Genomic DNA, 16335 nt, shown 5'->3' on the forward strand with positions numbered 1-16335 from the left:
AAGCTGGGTCTTGCTGTTCCGCTTGGGGTGGGCCACTGTCGCTGGTCCTCTTGGTCGCGGCCCCTGGTCGCCGCCCCTGGTCGCCGTCACCCCTATGCCCCCGCAAGCCCCGGGGATGCGGGACTTGGGGCTGGGACGGGGGCCGGGGCCGGGGGGGACTTGGGGGGCCTGGGCGTGGAACCTGTTTCCTTGGTTCACTGGTCTGGCAAAGGGGTTTCTGTTTTCGCTGCGCAGGATTTTGGTGGGCGCTTTGCAGGTTGGGGGGGGGGAGTGAAACCAGGGGGGGGGGACACCGAGGGGGGTTACCGGGGGGGGGGGGGGTGGGGTGACGTGGGAGGGGGGTACATCCGGAGGAGGGACAGAGGGCGCAGGGGGGGGAATCACCGGAGAGAAGGAAGCGGGGGCACCGGAGTGCCATTTGCGGGGGAGGGGGGCGGGGTGATAAGAGGGGCTTGGGGGAGAGGGGGCATCGGCAAGGGGCCCAGGGAGGGAGGGTACGAGCGGTCGGGGGGATGGGGTGGACAGGCGGGGACAGGGCCGCAAGGCCGGGGTGGCAGGGGGGAACACCAGGGCTGGAGGCAGGGAATCACCTAGGAGCAAGGGCACACCCCAGGTTCCCCGTAGGGTGACGGGGGAAAAAGGGGCATGGGGGGGGGGCTTGCTTTTGTTTGACTAGCCACCGGGAGGGGGACCCCGGGAGGCGGGGGGGGTGTGTGGGGTGAGGAGCGGGTGTGGGGGGGGGGGGGGGCGGTGGGGTGGTGGGTGTTTGTAGGAGGGAGGGCGGGGGGGAAGTGCGGGGTGGGAAGGGCGGGCGTTGGAGGGCGGGGGGATAGGGGGGCCTGGTGCGAGGGTGGTTGGGTGATGGGGGGGGAGCCGAGGGGGAGGGACAGACCGGGGGAGGACCGGGGGGGGAACCCAAGAAAAAAAAACCCGGGCGGGCGGGGTGCGGGGCAAACCCAGGGGCAACCAGGGGGGTTACAGTGGAATGGGAATGGGGGATTCTGGGTGGGATCGGACGAGGGAAAGGGGAAACAGCGGCAGGGGAACAGGGGGGGGGAACAGGGGACAAGGCAGGGCGAAGGGATGGGGGGGCAAGGGGGAATTGGGGACAGGGGGGGGGACAGGAGGGCACGGGGGCCGGGGGGACAGGGGATGGTGGGTCAGGGGGGTCGGTTGTACAGAAAACAGGGGACCCCCACCCCACTGGGAACGGGGGACACACGGGGGAGGGAAGGGGGGGTGGGGACAGGGGGGGGGGGGGGGGGACAGGGTGGACCCCCAGGGGTCAAGGTTTAGGGCACATCGGGACGGGGCAGCGGGGAGGGCAGTGACAGGGAACAGGGCTGGGGGCTGGGGCTTGGGGGGGACTGGGGAAACAACCTGGAAGCGCTGGGCGGGGGAAATCTCTTGTTTGTGAACCCCCGGGGGACAGAGGCTGGCGGGGGACAGTGGGACTGGGGATGGGCAGGCTGCCAGAGGTGGGGGCCCCCGCCCAGGGGCCAGGGGACAAGGGGAGGGGGAGGGGTGGACAGGAGGAGGGGGGCCTAGAGCTAGAAGCTGGAGGGGGGGGGGGAAACAGGGGGTGGGCCCACAGGGGGGGACATCTGCCGAGAACTAGGAGCGGCTGGCAGAGAGGGACAAACGGCCTCTGGGGGTCGGAAAGAGGTGACCAGGTGGCGACTGGGGGGTGACAGCGGGGGGCAGGGGTAAAAAACTACTTGGGGGGGACTGGGGCTGGGGACGCAGAGGGGGGGGACAGGGTGACGGGGGGGCGGGCGGGGGACTGGGGGACACTGGTGATTCTGGGCTGGGGGTGGGCACGGGGGGGGGGGGGGGTACAAGGGAAAACACAGGGACTGGGGGGTGGGGACACAAGGCGCAGGAAAACCGGGGTACAGGGGGGGGGAAACCTACGGGGGGAGGACTGGGGGGGGAACAGGTGGGGGGGGGGGCAGGAACTGGAGAATGAGGACTGGGGATAGGGGGGGGACACAGGACCAGGGACTGGGGGGACAGGACTGGAGCTGGGGGGACAGGCTGGAAACCCACAAGCTGCTGGGAATCATTAAAAACAGGGGGAACAGGGGGACTGGGACAAGGCAGGAACTGGGAGACAGGGCTTGGACAGGTGGGACCTGGGGGGACAAGGCCAGGAAGAGGTTGTGGCTTGGGGGGGACAGGATGGGAAAACAGGGGGGACCAGGGGGGGGAATGGGGACAGGGATGGGACCAGTACCCAGGGGGGTGATTGGTTGGAGCAGTGGTGGGATGAGGGGTTAGGAATGAGATGTGGGATTGGGGTTGGCTGATGGGATGAGGTTAGGGATGATGTGGGATGAGGTTTGGGCTGAATGGATGAGAGGGGAACTGGGATGAGGTTTGGGATGTAGGGGGCTGGGAATGAGGGTTGCGCATTGAGGTTGAATGATGTTGGGGAAGGATGTTTGGCTGAGGTCAGATCAGGTTGGGGGAACAAACCTCCAGCTTTTGCCCTCTGTGTTGCCCATTCCTTGATTGCCCCCCAAGCTGCCCTTCCCCTCTCCCCCTTGCACGGGGCTGGGCCCAAACGTGGGGGGGCGGCGGGTGGGGGCCGCGTGGGGGCCTCGCGGCTGCGGGTGCCTGGCAGGGGACGCTGCGGGCTGGCACGGCCCCCCGGTGTGTGCCAGGCAGGCGGTGCAGGGCTGTTTCCAGCGCGACCTGGTGGGACAGCCGGGGCCACCCACGCTTCGGTTGGCTGCGGCCGGCCGGGCGAGGCCTGCGGGCTGCTGCTGGGGCAGGGCTGCGGGCACTGGGACATCCTGGCCGACTGGAACCTCACCATGCCCAGCACGCCCAAGCCCCCGGTGCCGCCCCCGGCGCCGCCCCCGCCCGGTGCCCCAGAGGAGCACATCCTCTTTCTCACCGACCTGCACTGGGACCGCTGGTACCGGCCGGGCAGCGCCGTGGCCTGCCCCGACCCCCTCTGCTGCCGGGGGGCGCCCCTGGGCACCGCGGGTGGTGCCGGCTTCTGGGGGTCCTACGGCAAATGCGACCTCCCCCTGCACACCATCGATGCCCTGCTGGAGCACGCCGTGGGCACCGTGGCCAACGGCAGCCTGGGCAGCCTCCGGCCCGTCGTGGGCAGCTGGGACGGCACCGAGGGCGACGCCAAGGCCGTGGTGGTGCAGGGCACCGTGGGCGGCGTGGGGGCTGCCAACGCCACCGGCGCCAAGCACTCCGTGGGCAGCGGGAAGGGCATTAAGGACTCCCCGGGCAACGCACAGGGTGCCGGCGGTACCAGCAGTGCCCGCGGGGCAGGGCGCTTCGCGGCTGTGTACTGGACCGGGGACATCCCTGCCCACGACGTGTGGCGCCAGAGCCGCTCCGACCAGCTGGGGGCGCTGCGGACAGTGACGCAGCTGCTGCGCGGGCACCTGGGCACCGTGCCAGTGTACCCGGCTGTGGGCAACCACGAGGCCACCCCCGTGAACGCCTTCCCCCCGCCCTCCGTCACCGGCAACCAATCTGCCCAGTGGCTCTACCAGGCCATGGCCGAGCAGTGGCAGCAGTGGCTGCCCCCCGACGCCCTCCGCACCCTGAGGTGGGCAGCGCGGGGCATGGCGGGCACTGGGGGGAATGGGGCAGTGGGGGCGCTGGGGGGAATGGGGGCACTGTGGGCACTGGAGGGCACTGCAAGCACTGGAGGGTACTGCAGGCGCTAGGGGAATGTGGGCACTGCCGGGCACTGGGCACTGCAGGCACTAGGGGAATGTGGGCACTGCCAGGCACTGGGGGCACTAGGTGGGGACTGGGGGAATGGGGGCACTGGGGGAGAGGGGGCACTGCGGGCACAGAGGGCGCTGGAGGGGATGGGGGCATGGTTGGCGCTGTGGCCACCGGGGGCACTATGGGCGCTGCAGGCATTGGGGGCACTGAAGGCACTGTGGGCTCTGGGGGACAGAGGGCACTGTATGGAGTGGGGAACTGGGGGGAATGGGGGAGAGGGGCACTGGGGGCACTGGGAGAAATGAGGAGCTCTGGAAATGGGGGACTGGGGGAACAACTGGGGGGGACTGGGGGGAACTGGGGGAGTGGAGAGCTGGGGACTGGGGGGAACTGGGCGGAGCTGGGGAACTGGGGGGAGCTGGGGAACTGGGGGGGACTGGGGGTAGCTGGGGGAGTGGGGAGCTGGGAACTGGGGGAGCTGGGGGAGTGGGAGCTGGGGAAGGTACTGGGGGGGGGCTGTTTCCCACACTGGGAAGGACCTGGGGGGCCTATTTCCCATAATAGGGAAGGCACTGGGGGGGTGTTCCCTATACTGGGAAGGTACTGGAAAGAGGGTTCCCATCCTTGGGGGGCTGTTCCCCATACTGGGAAGGCACTGGGGGAGTGCTGCCCGTACTGGGGGGCAGCGGTGGTGTTTGGGCGCGTTCCCCAGCGCTGACTTCCCCCCCGTGCCCCCGCCCCAGGGCTGCCGGGTTCTACACGCTGCAGGTCAGCCCCGGGCTGCGCCTGGTGTCCCTCAACATGAACTACTGCTCCCAGGGCAACTTCTGGCTGCTGCTCAACGCCACCGACCCCGCGGGGCAGCTGCAGTGGCTGCTGGGGGTGCTGGAGGCGGCAGAGGACAAGGGGGAGAAGGTCCGGCGGAAGGCAGGGCGCTGGGGGGGGCGCTAGGGGGCGCTAGAGGGGCGCTGGGGGCCGCTAGAGAACACTAGAGGGCCGCTAGGGGGTGCTAGAGAGGCGCTGGGGGCCGCTAGGGGGTGCTAGAGGGGCGCTAAAGGGGTGCTGTGAGTGGTCTGTGGGGGGGCACTGAGAGGGTTTGGGGAGGTCTGAGGGGGGTTTGGGAGGGCTAAAGGAGTCTGGGGGCACTTTGGTCTATGGGGGCTGCTGAGGGGATTTGGGGAGGGGTCTGAAAGTTGCTAGGGGGCGCTAGAGGGGCTCTAGGGGGCGCTAGAGGGGCGCTGTGAGTGGTCTATTGGGGAGACTGGGGCCATTTGGGGGGGGTCTGAGAGGTGCTAGGGGGCGCTAGGGGGGCGCTGTGGGCACTGTGAGTGGTCTCTGGGAGGTCGTGGGGGCATTTGGGGGTGGATCTGAGAGGGGTTTAGGAGGGCAAGAGGTGGTCTGGGGGCACTTAGAGTGGCATGTGGGGGGCAGTGAGAGGGTGTGGGGGGCCTGGGGGGGGTTGGGAGAGCTAGAGGGCGTCTGGGGGCGCTGAAAGGGTCTGGGGGTGCTGAGGGGGTGTGGGGGCACTGGGAGGGTCTGGGGGTGCTGAGGGTGTCGGGGCGCTGAGAGGGTCTGGGGCGCTGAGAGGGTCTGGGGGTGCTGAGGGGGTCTGGGGGTGCTGAGGGTGTCAGGGGGCGCTGAGAGGGTCTGGGGGCGCTGAGGGGGTCTGGGGGCACTGAGGGGGTCTGGGGGTGCTGAGGGCATTTGGGGCCTCTGGGGGGGGGTCTGAGGGGGTGCAGGGAGGCTCTGATGGGACTTGGGGGGTCTGGGGGGGATCTCAGGGGGTGCTGAGGGGTCCCTGGGGGGGGCCTGGGGGGTCTCTGGGTGCCCCCGGGACTCCCCCCAGATTTGTGCCCCCCCCCAGGTGCACATCATTGGGCACATCCCCCCCGGGCACTGCCTGCGGGCATGGAGCTGGAACTACTACAAGATAGTGAACAGGTGGGCATGGGGCCAGGGGTGCCAGGGCATGGAGCTGGAACTTCTACAGGATAGTGAACAGGTGGGCATGGGGCCAGGGGTGCCAGGGCATGGAGCTGGAACTGCTACAGGATAGTGAACAGGTGGGCACGGGGCCAGGGTGCCAGGGTGATTCCAGTGTCATGCCAGAGTGGCACCAGGACAGTGCCAGGTCACTACCAGGACAATGCCAGGGTAGTGCCAGCACAGTGCCAGGATGGTGTGCCAGCATGATGACAGGAAGATGCTGTGGTAGTACCAGGATAGTGCCAGGACAGCACCAGGGTGGTGAAAGGGCAGTGCCAGGGCAGTGCAAGGATGGTGTCAGGACAGTGCCAGGATGGTGCCAGGGCTGTGCCTGGCAGGGGATGCCCTGCTGAGCCGTGCCTATGGCAGGTTCGAGGGCACCATCGCAGGGCAGTTTTTTGGGCACACTCACCTGGACGAGTTTGAGATCTTCTACGACCAGGAGACACTGACTCGCCCGCTGGGGGTTGCATTCCTGGCACCCAGCGCCACCACCTACATCGGCCTCAACCCTGGTACAGCCCCTGCCAGCCTGCTCTCCCCCTGCCCCTGCTGCCAGTCTGCCCTTCCCCTGCTGCCACCCTGAGCCCTCCCCCACATGTTGCCCATGGCACAACCCTTCCTCTTGCCAACGGTGCCACCCTTGCCCATGACACCACCTACCACTGACCTTGACCCCTGGGCCTGCCCACAGTGCCACTCTTCCTTCACCATACCACGGTGCCGCTACCCGCCCTTGCCCCTGCCCCTTCCCATGGTGCCTCTCTTGCCCTGACGCTGCCCACGGTGTCCCTGTGCCCCGTGCAGTGCCACCACCCTCGGTGTGCCAGCTCCTGATGCCCTTACTCCTGCCACCCCCATTCCCGGTGTGCCATCCCTGGTGACCCCCATTCCTGATGCCCCCCCTCTTGGTGCCCTCACCCGCGATGCCCCCACTCCTGTTGCCCCCACCCCTGCAGCCCCCCCCCCGGTGCTGATGGCTGCCAGTGCCCCTTGCTGCCCGGTGCCACTCTCCCTGCTGTCCAGTGCCAGTTCCCTGCTTCCTGGTGCCCCTGCCTGCTGCCTGTGCCCCCCGACTTCCCAGTACCATTGCCCCCCAGTGCTAGTGCCCCTTGCTGCTCCCTTCCTGGTGCCCCTCTGCCCAATACCAGTTCCACCTCTGTCTGGTGCTGGTGCCCTCCCCCGCTGCCTGGTGCCACTGCCCCTCTCTGCCCCCTTCCCGATGCCACTGCCTCCCTAGCCGGTGCCCCTCGCTGGCCGGCGCCACTGCCCCCTTCCCGGTGCCCCTCTGCCTCCTTCCCGGTGCCACTGTCCCCCTCTACCCCCTTCCCGGGGCCATTTGTCCCCCTCTGCCCCCTTCCCGGTGTCACTTGTCCACCTCCGCCTCCTTCCCGGTGCCACTGCCTCCCTTCCCGGTGCCGGTGCCCCTCGCCGCCCGGTGCGGGTTCCGGGCGCGGCTCCCCCCGCGGCTGAGGGTGCGCGATGTGCCCGCAGGGTACCGAATCTACTCGGTGGCAGGGCAGTACCCGGGCAGCTCCCGGGCGGTCCTGGACCACTTCACCTTCATCCTAAACCTGACGGAGAGCGGCGGCGCCGCCGGCCCCCGCCCGCGCTGGCGGCTGCTGTACCGAGCACGGGAGGCGCTGGGGCTGCCCGGAGCCGGCGCCGCCGACTGGGACCTGCTGCTGCGGCGGCTGCAGAGCCAGCGGCGACTCTTCGACCTCTTCTGGTTCCTGCGCCACAAGGGGCACCCCCCGCGGGCACCCTGCGGGCCGCCCTGCCAGGCTGCCACCCTCTGCGCCCTGCGCACCGCCCGCTCCGGGGACCCTCAGCTCTGCCAACATCTGCGCCCGGCGGTGCCCCTGCCCGGGCGGCGCTGGCAGCGCCAAAGCCTCTGCTGAGCGAGGAGAGGCAGGGGGCACCGCGGGGTGCGGCAGGGGTGGGGGCATCGCGGGTGAGGGCACCAAGGGGGGGGGGCATCAGGAATGGGGGTCACCAGGGATGGCACACCGGGAATGGGGGTGGCAGGAGTAAGGGCATCAGGAGCTGGCACACCGAGGGTAGTGGCACCAGCAGGGGGACACCGGGAGAGCGGGCATCAGGAGTGGGGGCACCACCGGGAGGGTGGCACCACGGGAACAGGGTAGACAGGAGTGGAGGCACCGGGGATGGCACACCAGGAAGGGGGGGCATCGTGAGTGGGGGCACCGCGGGTGGGGGGGTACCAAGAGGGATGGCATCAGGAATGGGGACACCAGGTGTGGGGGCACCAGCAGGGGGGTATCAGGGTTGGGGGTATCAGGGTTGGGGGCATCAGGGATGGGGGCATCAGGAATGGAGATGCCAGGGATGGCGACACCAGGAGTGGTGGCATCAGGGATGGGGCACCAGAGGTAGGGGCACCACGGGTGGGGGACAGCATCACAGCAGGGCATCAGGCTGGCAGCCTATAGGACACCAGGATGGCACCATGCCAAGAGCAGAAGGATGGCAGAGCGTTGGGCACCAGGGTGCCACTGCTGCATGACAGCAGAACATTCTGGCACAGCCTGGCACAGCCCCAGACAGCAGGACCTGGGCACAGCAGGACACCAAGATGCCACCACACCAAGCCACTGGCATGCCAGGCCACTGGCACACCATAACCAGGATGCCACCACACCAGGCTGACACACCAGGATGCCAGGACATTGGGACACCCACTGGGAGACTGGGCACACTGGGATGCCAGGATACTGGCACACTAGGCACACTGGGATACTGGGATGCCAGGACCCTGGGATGCTGAGACTGTGAGATACTGGGGTGCCAGGACACTGGGGCACCACTACACTGGCACACTGGGTTACTGGCACAGAGGGATGCTGGGGCACCAAGACTGGCACACTGGGATATTGGGATGCCAGAACACTGGCACACTGGGATATGGAGATCCTGGGATGCCAGGTTGCTGGCACAGTGGGCACACTGGCATGCTCGGGCACCAGGCTGCTGGCACACTGAGCCTCCAGCCCCCTGTGCCCCCTCGCTTTGCCCCCCTGGCTGGCACAATAAAAGCGCTGGCACAGCGCTGCTGCCCGGGCACACTGCCTTTATTCCCAGCCCCATGCCCAGTGCCCTCCCAGGGGGGGCACAGTAAAGCTCCACATGCACTGGCACAGCCCCCACCCCCCCACAGGGGGCAGGACCCCTCCCACAACTTCCCCCCCATGGCACAGAGGAGGGGGCACAGAGTGGGCACCCCCTTGGTGCCCACCCTGTGCTGCCCCCCCCAGGGTGTCCCCCTCCGAATGGGACCCCCCCAGACAGGGTCCTGTGCCCCCCCAGCTTGGTGCCAGCATGGCCATGTGGTGTTGGGGTGCCCGGGGAGGGTGCCCAGGGGTGGCTGGGAGGGCTCTCTGTGCCTAGGGGAATGCCTGGGAGGGGGGGTAGGGGGGTCTGTGCCCATGGGGTACCCAGGGTGGGGGCTCTGTGGTCTTCCCCCTCAGGGACTCTGTGCCCAGGGGATACCCAAAGTTGGCTGGGGGGGGGGAGGTGTCTCTTCGCCCAAGGGGTACCCAGGGGTGGCTGGGGGGGGGGTGTCTCTGTGCCCAGGGGGTACCCAGGGGAGGGGTCTCGGTGCCTGGGGAGGGGGGGTCTGTGGTCTCTCCTCCCTCAGGGGCTCTGTGCCCCAGCACGTTTGAGGGTGCCCAGCAGGGTCCTCACCCCCCTGCTCACCGATGTGCCAACCCTGCGGGCCACAGAGGGCGCGGGGGGGGCTGGCAGGCAGCTGGCACTGGGGCTGGGGGGGGGGCGAGCGTCCAGGCACTTCTGGTACCGCAGCTGGGGGACACCGAGCAGCAATCAGGGGGGAGGAGGGCTAGGGGGGAGGGGGAACAGGGGAGTGAGGGGGAGCGGGGGGGGCTGGATGGGCACCAAGAGAAGGGGGGAGAGGGGGGCTGGGATGGGGCAGAATGAGGCTGGGGGGGGCCTGGAGGGGGCAGAATGGGGCTGGGGGCACCCAGGGAGGGGTAAGAGGGAGCTGGGGGGGGGCTGGAGGGACTTGGGGGGTGTGTCTCAGTGGGGCTGGGGGTGAGTGGGGTCCTGAGAGGGGGTCAGTGGGGCTGGGGGTGAGTGGGGTCCTGAGAGGGCGTCAGTGGGGCTGGGGGGGTTTTGGGGGGGCTGAATGGGGCTGGGGGTGTCCTAGTGTGGGGGGCTCAGCTCTGGGGGTGGGGGCCATAGGTCTAGGGGTACCCAAGAGGTGCCCATGGTGGGGCAGGGGGGGTCAGTGGGTGCCCATTGGGGATCATTGGGTCAGGGGTGCCCAGGGGGGATCAGTGGATCCAGGGATGCCCAGGGAGTGCCCATGGGGGATGAGAGGATCAAGGGATGCCCAGGGGGTGCCCATGGGGGATCAATGGATCCAGGGGTGCCCAGGGAGGGTCACTGGGTCTGGGGTGCCCTGGGGGTGCCCAGGGGAGATGAGAGGCTCCAGGGGTGCCCAGGGGGTGTCACTGGGTCTGGGGTGCCCCGGGGGTGCCCATGGGGGATGAGAGGCTCCAGGGGTGTCCCGGGGGTGCCCGCGGGGTGGCACTCACCGCACACGCCCCCTGCAGGGCCTCGCTGAGGCGCGCGGCGTTGGGGTGGCACCAGAGCAGGTGGCAGCGGAAGGCTCGGGGGGCAGCGGCCACGATGAAGGCGAAGGAGCGAACGTCCCTGCCCACGCCCAGGAAGGAGAGGAACCGCACCCGGGCCTCGCCCAGCACCCACCCTGTCTGCGGGCACCACGGGGGGCACCATGGGCACCACTGTGGGCACCCAGCCCTGCCCACGCCCAGGAAGGAGAGGAACCGCACTCGCGCCTCACCCAGCACCCACCCTGTCTGTGGGCACCACGGGCACCATGCACACCATGGGCACCCAGCCCTGCCCACGCCCAGGAAGGAGAGGAACCGCACCCGCGCCTCGCCCAGCACCCACCCTGTCTGCGGGCACCACGGGCACCACGGGCACCACTGCGGGCACCCAGCCCTGCCCACACCGAGGAAGGAGAGGAACCGCACCCAGGCCTCGCCCAGCACCCACCCTGTCTGCGGGCACCATTGGGGGCACCACAGGTCAAGGGGGCACCTAGGATCATGCCAAAGCTACACTCAGCCACACCCTGGTGCCACCCTGATGCCACCCATCCATGGCAGACCCAAGCCTCACTCTGCACCCAGCCCACCTGCAGGCACCAAAGGGTCAGTGGGCATCCAGGGCTAGTGCCACCCACCCATGGCACCCCCACACCATGACCCAACCAGCCTGAGGAGGCACCAAGGGGTTGGGACATGGTGCCAGCCTCACCTGAACCACCCTCACTCTGGTGCCAGCGTCACCCTGAGCCTGAACCTGGTGTCACTCTGGTACCATTCTGACATTCTCACCCTAGTGCCACCCTCACCCTGATGCTCACTTGCCATGGTGCCACCCAGACCCTGGTACCACCCTGATTTTGGTGCCACCCTCACCACATGGTGCCCACAGTGCCACCCTTGCCCATGACTCTTCATGTTGCCCTGGTCCACCCCAGTGCCCCCCCAGTGCCCTGTAAGGGGATCTCCAGCAGTGCCCTTAGTGCCCATAGTGCCCTCAGTGCCTTCCAGTGCCCCCTGTGCCCCACAGTGCTCACAGTGTCCTCAGCACCCACAGTGCCATCAGTGGCCCCAGTGCCCACAGTGCCCTCAGTCCCCACAGTGCCCCCCATGCCTCCCATGCCCTGCAGTGCCCTGCAGTGTCCCCAATGCCCTCAGTGCCCCCCCATCCCCCCAGTGCCTGCAGTGCCCTGCAGTGCCCCCAATGCCCTCAGTGCCCCCCCATCCCCCCAGTGCCTGCAGTGCCCTGCAGTGCCCCCAGTGCCCTCAGTGCCCCCCATGCCCGCCCGTGCCCGGTGCCCACCTGCTGGTGCGTGATGGTGACCGTGGCCGGGGCCACACTGACCACCGCCGGGGTCCAGAGCTCAGGGGAGCCTGCGGCCAGCGCCAGCTCCAGCGCCGCGTTCAGCACCTCCATCCCTGGACAGCGACAGACGGACAGGGGACAGACGGAAAGGGGACAGACGGACAGGGGGACAGGGAGCGAGAGGGAGCCTCACCCGGACAGGTGCGGTGGGACAGGGACACAAGAACAGGGACAGAGGGACAGGGACAGGGACAGAGGAACACAGGGACACAGGGACAGAGGGACAAGGACAGAGGGACACAGGGACACAAGTAAAAAGGAACACAGGGACAGAAGCAGAGGAACAGAAACAGGCAGGGACAGAAGCACAGGGAGAGAGGAGCAGAAGGACGAGGGAGAGACAGAAGGACAAGGGGAGGACAGAGGGACAGGGACAGCAAAACAGGAAGGGGAGACATGGACAAGGGGACAGAGAGACCGGGACAGAGGAACAGAAGGACAGGGACAGAGAGACAGGAATGGAGGAACAGGAAGGGAACAGGGAGTGCAAAGGGCAGGGACGGGGCACAGGAGGGCAGGGAGGGGGCACAGGAGGTGACAAAGAGGTGAGCAAGGGCCAGGCAGGGGGCAGGGAGCCCCCAGTGCTGCCCCCCCCAGCAGCAGCCCCCCAGGGTCACATCCTCAGTGTGTCCCCAGTGTCCCCCAGTGTGTCCCAAGTGCCCCCCAGTGTCCCCTTGGTGTCCCCAGTGTCCCCCCAGTGTCCCCCAGTGTGTCCCCAGTGCCCCCAAGTGTGTCCCAAGTGCTCCCCAGTGTCCCCTTGGTGTCCCCAGTGTGTCCCCAGTGCCCCCCAGTGTGTCCCCAGTGCCCCCTAGTGTGTCCCAAGTGCCCCCCAGTGTCCCCTTGGTGTCCCCAGTGTCCCCCAGTGTGTCCCCAGTGCCCCCCAGTGTCCCCTTGGTGTCCCCCCAGTATCTCCCCAGTGTCCCCCTAATGCCCCTCAGTGTCACCCTAATCCCTCCCAGTCCCTCCCAGTGCCCATGGTGCCCACAGTGTGCACCTCACCCACAGGCTTGCTGACGGGCACACAGCCATAGCAGCTGAACACCCCCCAGCAGTGCCCCCCCAGTGCCCTCCAGTGTCACCCCAGTCCCTCCCGGTGCCCGTGGTGCCCGCAGCACCCGCGGTGCCTGCCTCACCCACAGGCTTGCTGACTGGCACACAGCCATGGTACCGAGCAGGGAAACGCTGCACAGGCTCAGCCTTGGGCACCGGGAACTCAGCTGGGGGGGGAGAGGGAGGGGTGTTGCAGTGAGACCCCCCCCAGGGCACCCCCACATGACCCTCCCCAAACACACCCCCCATGGCCCCCCCATGACCCCCCATGACCCCCCATGGCACCCCCACATGACCCTCCCCAAACACACCCCCCATGACTCCCCATGGCCCCCCCATGACCTCCCATGACCTCCCCATGGCACCCCCACATGACCCCCCATGACCCCCCCATGGCACCCCCACATGACCCTCCCCAAACACACCCCCATGACCCCCCCATGATCCCCCCCCAGACCTGCAAACCCCCCCTCATGGCCCCCCCACGACTCCCCCCACATGAACCCCCCCACAGAAAACCCCCCATGCCCCCATGCCCCCCCTATAGCACTCCCCAAGGCCCCCCCCAATGCTCCCCCAAATAACCCCCCAGGGATCCCCCTCAAAATAACCTCCCAGTGCCCCCCCACTGCCCCCTAGTGCTTCCTAGTGCCCCCCAGTGCCCTTCCAGTGCCCCTGCAATGCTCTCACTGCTCCCCCAGTGCCCTCCCAGTGTCCCCCTGATGCCCTGCCAATGCTCCCAGTGCCTCACAGTGCCCCCCCAGTGCCCCCCAGTGCTCCCCGTGCCCGCAGTACCCTGGAAGGGGACCTCCACCAGCCCGGGGGGGGCGCTGGGCCCCTCCTGCTCCTTCTGTGGCTCCAGCAGCAGCTGGGAGGGGAGAGGAGATCTGGGGGGGGGGGGCTGGAATTGGGGGGGGGGCTGGAAATGGGGGGGGGCTGGAAATGGGGGGGGCTGGGGGTGGGGTAATTGGGGGGGCAGAGTTAGGGTCCCAGGGGGGGTCCTGACCCTACCTGGGAGCTGGAATCCTCCTCTGCGGGGACCTCACTGTGGGGCAGGGGGAGGGGGTCAGGGGCTGCCCCACAGACCCCCTGCAAAGATCCCCCCCAAAGACCCCCCCTGAAACCCCCTCCCCAGAGATCCCCCACAGAGACCCCCCCTGAAACCCCTCCCCAGACCCCTCCCAGAGGCCCCCCCTGAAGCCCCCTCTCCAGAGATCCCCTACAGAGACCCCCCCAAAGCCTCCTCCCCAGAGACCCTCCACAGAGCCCCCCAAAACTCCCTCCCCAGAAACCCCTCCCCAGAGATCCTCCCCCCAGACCCCCCCAGATAGCCCCACCCCGAGGCCCCCCCCAAGACCCGCCCAAAGCTCATCCCCAGCCCTTCCTGAGACCCCTCCCAGACCCCCCTCAAAGAACCCCCCAGAGCCCCCCCCCCGACGCCAACCCCCAGCCACCCCCCCAGGGACACCCAGACCCCTCCCAAGCCATCCCCAGACTCCCTCCCCAGCCCCCCATGGACCCCAGGGCCCCCCCAGGTCCCCTCCTCACCCCGGAGCCTGCAGCTCCTCCTCCTCCTCCTCCTCCTCCTCCTCCTCAGGGGGGTCCTGGGGGAGGAGGGGGGAGCAGTTATGGGACCCCCAGTCCCCCCCAGCCCCATTCTCCCTCCCAGCCCCCCACAGTCCCCCCCGCAGTGCCCCTCCCCCAAGTCCCTGCCCCCCCCAGCCCCTCCTCACCTGCCAGGGGCTGCCCTCGGCCGGGGGGAGCCTGGTCCAGGGGAGCTGAGGGGGAGAGAGGTCAGGGGGGCCTGACCCACAGCTGGGGGGGAGCCGGGGGGCAGCTATGGGGCAGCTACGGGGCAGGCATGGGGCAGCTATAGGGGAGGTATGGGGCAGTTGGGGGGCAAGTACGGGGCAGGTATGGGGCAGCTGTGGGGCAGCTGTGGGGCAGTTATGGGGCAGGTATGGAGCAGCTATAGGGCAGGTATGGGGCAGCTGTGGGGCAGTTATGGGGCAGCTGTGGGGCAGTTACGGGGCAGGTATGGGGCAGCTGTGGGGCAGTTATGGGGCAGCTGTGGGACAGTTATGGGGCAGCTGTGGGGCATGTATGGGGCAGTTATGAGGCAGCTGTGGGGCAGGTATGGGGCAGGTGTGGGGCAGCTATAGGGCAGCTGTGGGGTAGGGATGGGGCAGGTATGGGGCAGTAATGGGGCAGGTATGGGGCAGTTGTGGGGCAGCTATGGGGCAGGTATGGGGCGGCTGTGGGGCAGTGGTGGGGCACTCACCGTGGGGCCAGGGCCTGGCACCGGGGGCGGCTCCCACTGGGTGGTGCCAGTTGGGACGTGCCAGTAGTAGGGCCCTGGGGGGTCGCTCACCCGCAGCCAGCCAGGGGGCAGCGCCGAGTCCTGCCCCATGCCCACACCTGCCCACGGCGGCACTAGGGGCAGAGGGCACAGCAGTGGAGCAGGAGTGGGGCAGGAATGGGGCAGGAATGGGGCAGAGAGCACAGGAATGGGTTAGGAGTGGGGCAGAGGGCACAGGAGTGGGGCAGGAGTGGGATGTGGCACTGGAACGACACAAGGTGACACTGGGTGGCACCTGTGGCAGTGGGGTGGCACAGGGCGGCACAGGGGTGACACTGGGGTGGCACTAGGATGACACAGAGTGACACAGGGGTGACAGGGTGGCACAGGGATGAAGATGGGGTGGCACAGGGTGGCACTGGGGTGGTACAGGGATGAAGATGGGGTGGCACAGGGTGGCACAGGGTGGCGCAGGTTGGCACTGGAGTGGCAGGGGATGAAGATGGGATGGCAAAGGGTGGCACAGGGTGGCACTGGGGTGGCACAGGGTGGCACTGGTGCCCACCTGCCTCCTCGCTGTCATCGACAGTGGGGGTCTCAGTAGTGTCACTCCCGGGTGGGGTCCCTGTGCTGTCCCCAAGGGGGGTCCCAGGGTCCCCATCCCCGGGGGGGGTCCCGGTGTCGTCCCCCACCCCGGAGGGGCTCCCGGTGCCCCCCAGTTCGTTCCGGTTCTGGTCGCGGTTCCCCCGCAGCCATTTGGCGTTGGAGGGCACCGGGACCCCCCCCAGCCCCGGGCCAGTACCGGCGGGGCCTCCGGGGGGCTCCGCGTCCACACCCCCCGGGCGGTTGTCGTTGACGAGGTCGCTGCGGTGGCTCCGGGCCCGCGACATGGCCCCGGGGGGGGGACACAGAGGCACCGGGACCCCACCGGGACCCCACCGGGACCCCCCCGGGACCCTCCTGCCGCCGGCTCCTGCTACGGGCCCAGGGGCAGGGGCAGCGCCATCGGCTGGGGGGGGGGCGGCCGTGAGGGTAGCGCCGGTAACCCCCAGACACCGACACCCCCCCCCCCAGATACCGAACCCCCCCCCGGGACACCCCCCCATAGCCCCGAGGAGTGCCCCGGGTCTGCCCCCTCCCGGGACCCCCCCAGTCCCGGGGTCCCTCCCCTCCGACCCCCTCTCCCCCGGACACCGACACCCTCCCCACCAAGAACCCCCAGGGACCCCCGAGTTCCCCCTAGCCCGGTGTCCCCCCCGCGCCCCCGGTCCCGGTGTCCTCCCCCGGTGCCACCCCCGCAGTCCGTTCACCCC

The 16335-nt window shown here is 68.8% G+C and overlaps 2 protein-coding genes across 2 annotated transcripts; one reads left to right on the top strand and one right to left on the bottom strand.

The window, feature by feature from the left end:
- The first annotated feature begins 512 nt into the window (after positions 1 to 512).
- Positions 513 to 7592, top strand: SMPD1 (sphingomyelin phosphodiesterase 1). Its single transcript, XM_054399023.1, has 7 exons — positions 513 to 525; positions 2527 to 3064; positions 3281 to 3580; positions 4449 to 4620; positions 5570 to 5646; positions 6061 to 6206; positions 7186 to 7592. The coding sequence occupies exons 1-7, from the start codon at positions 513 to 515 to the stop codon at positions 7590 to 7592; spliced, it is 1653 nt and encodes a 550-aa protein (XP_054254998.1).
- A 1753-nt stretch (positions 7593 to 9345) lies between these two features.
- Positions 9346 to 15912, bottom strand: LOC128980561 (amyloid beta precursor protein binding family B member 1-like). Its single transcript, XM_054399024.1, has 8 exons — positions 15588 to 15912; positions 15005 to 15156; positions 14457 to 14501; positions 13519 to 13573; positions 12807 to 12890; positions 11611 to 11726; positions 10269 to 10445; positions 9346 to 9513 (listed from the first exon to the last, which is right to left on the bottom strand). The coding sequence occupies exons 1-8, from the start codon at positions 15910 to 15912 to the stop codon at positions 9346 to 9348; spliced, it is 1122 nt and encodes a 373-aa protein (XP_054254999.1).
- Positions 15913 to 16335: the final 423 nt, after the last annotated feature.

Source organism: Indicator indicator, unplaced genomic scaffold, assembly GCF_027791375.1.
Source record: "Indicator indicator isolate 239-I01 unplaced genomic scaffold, UM_Iind_1.1 iindUn_scaffold_285, whole genome shotgun sequence".
In the NCBI taxonomy this organism is placed as follows: Eukaryota; Metazoa; Chordata; class Aves; order Piciformes; family Indicatoridae; genus Indicator; species Indicator indicator.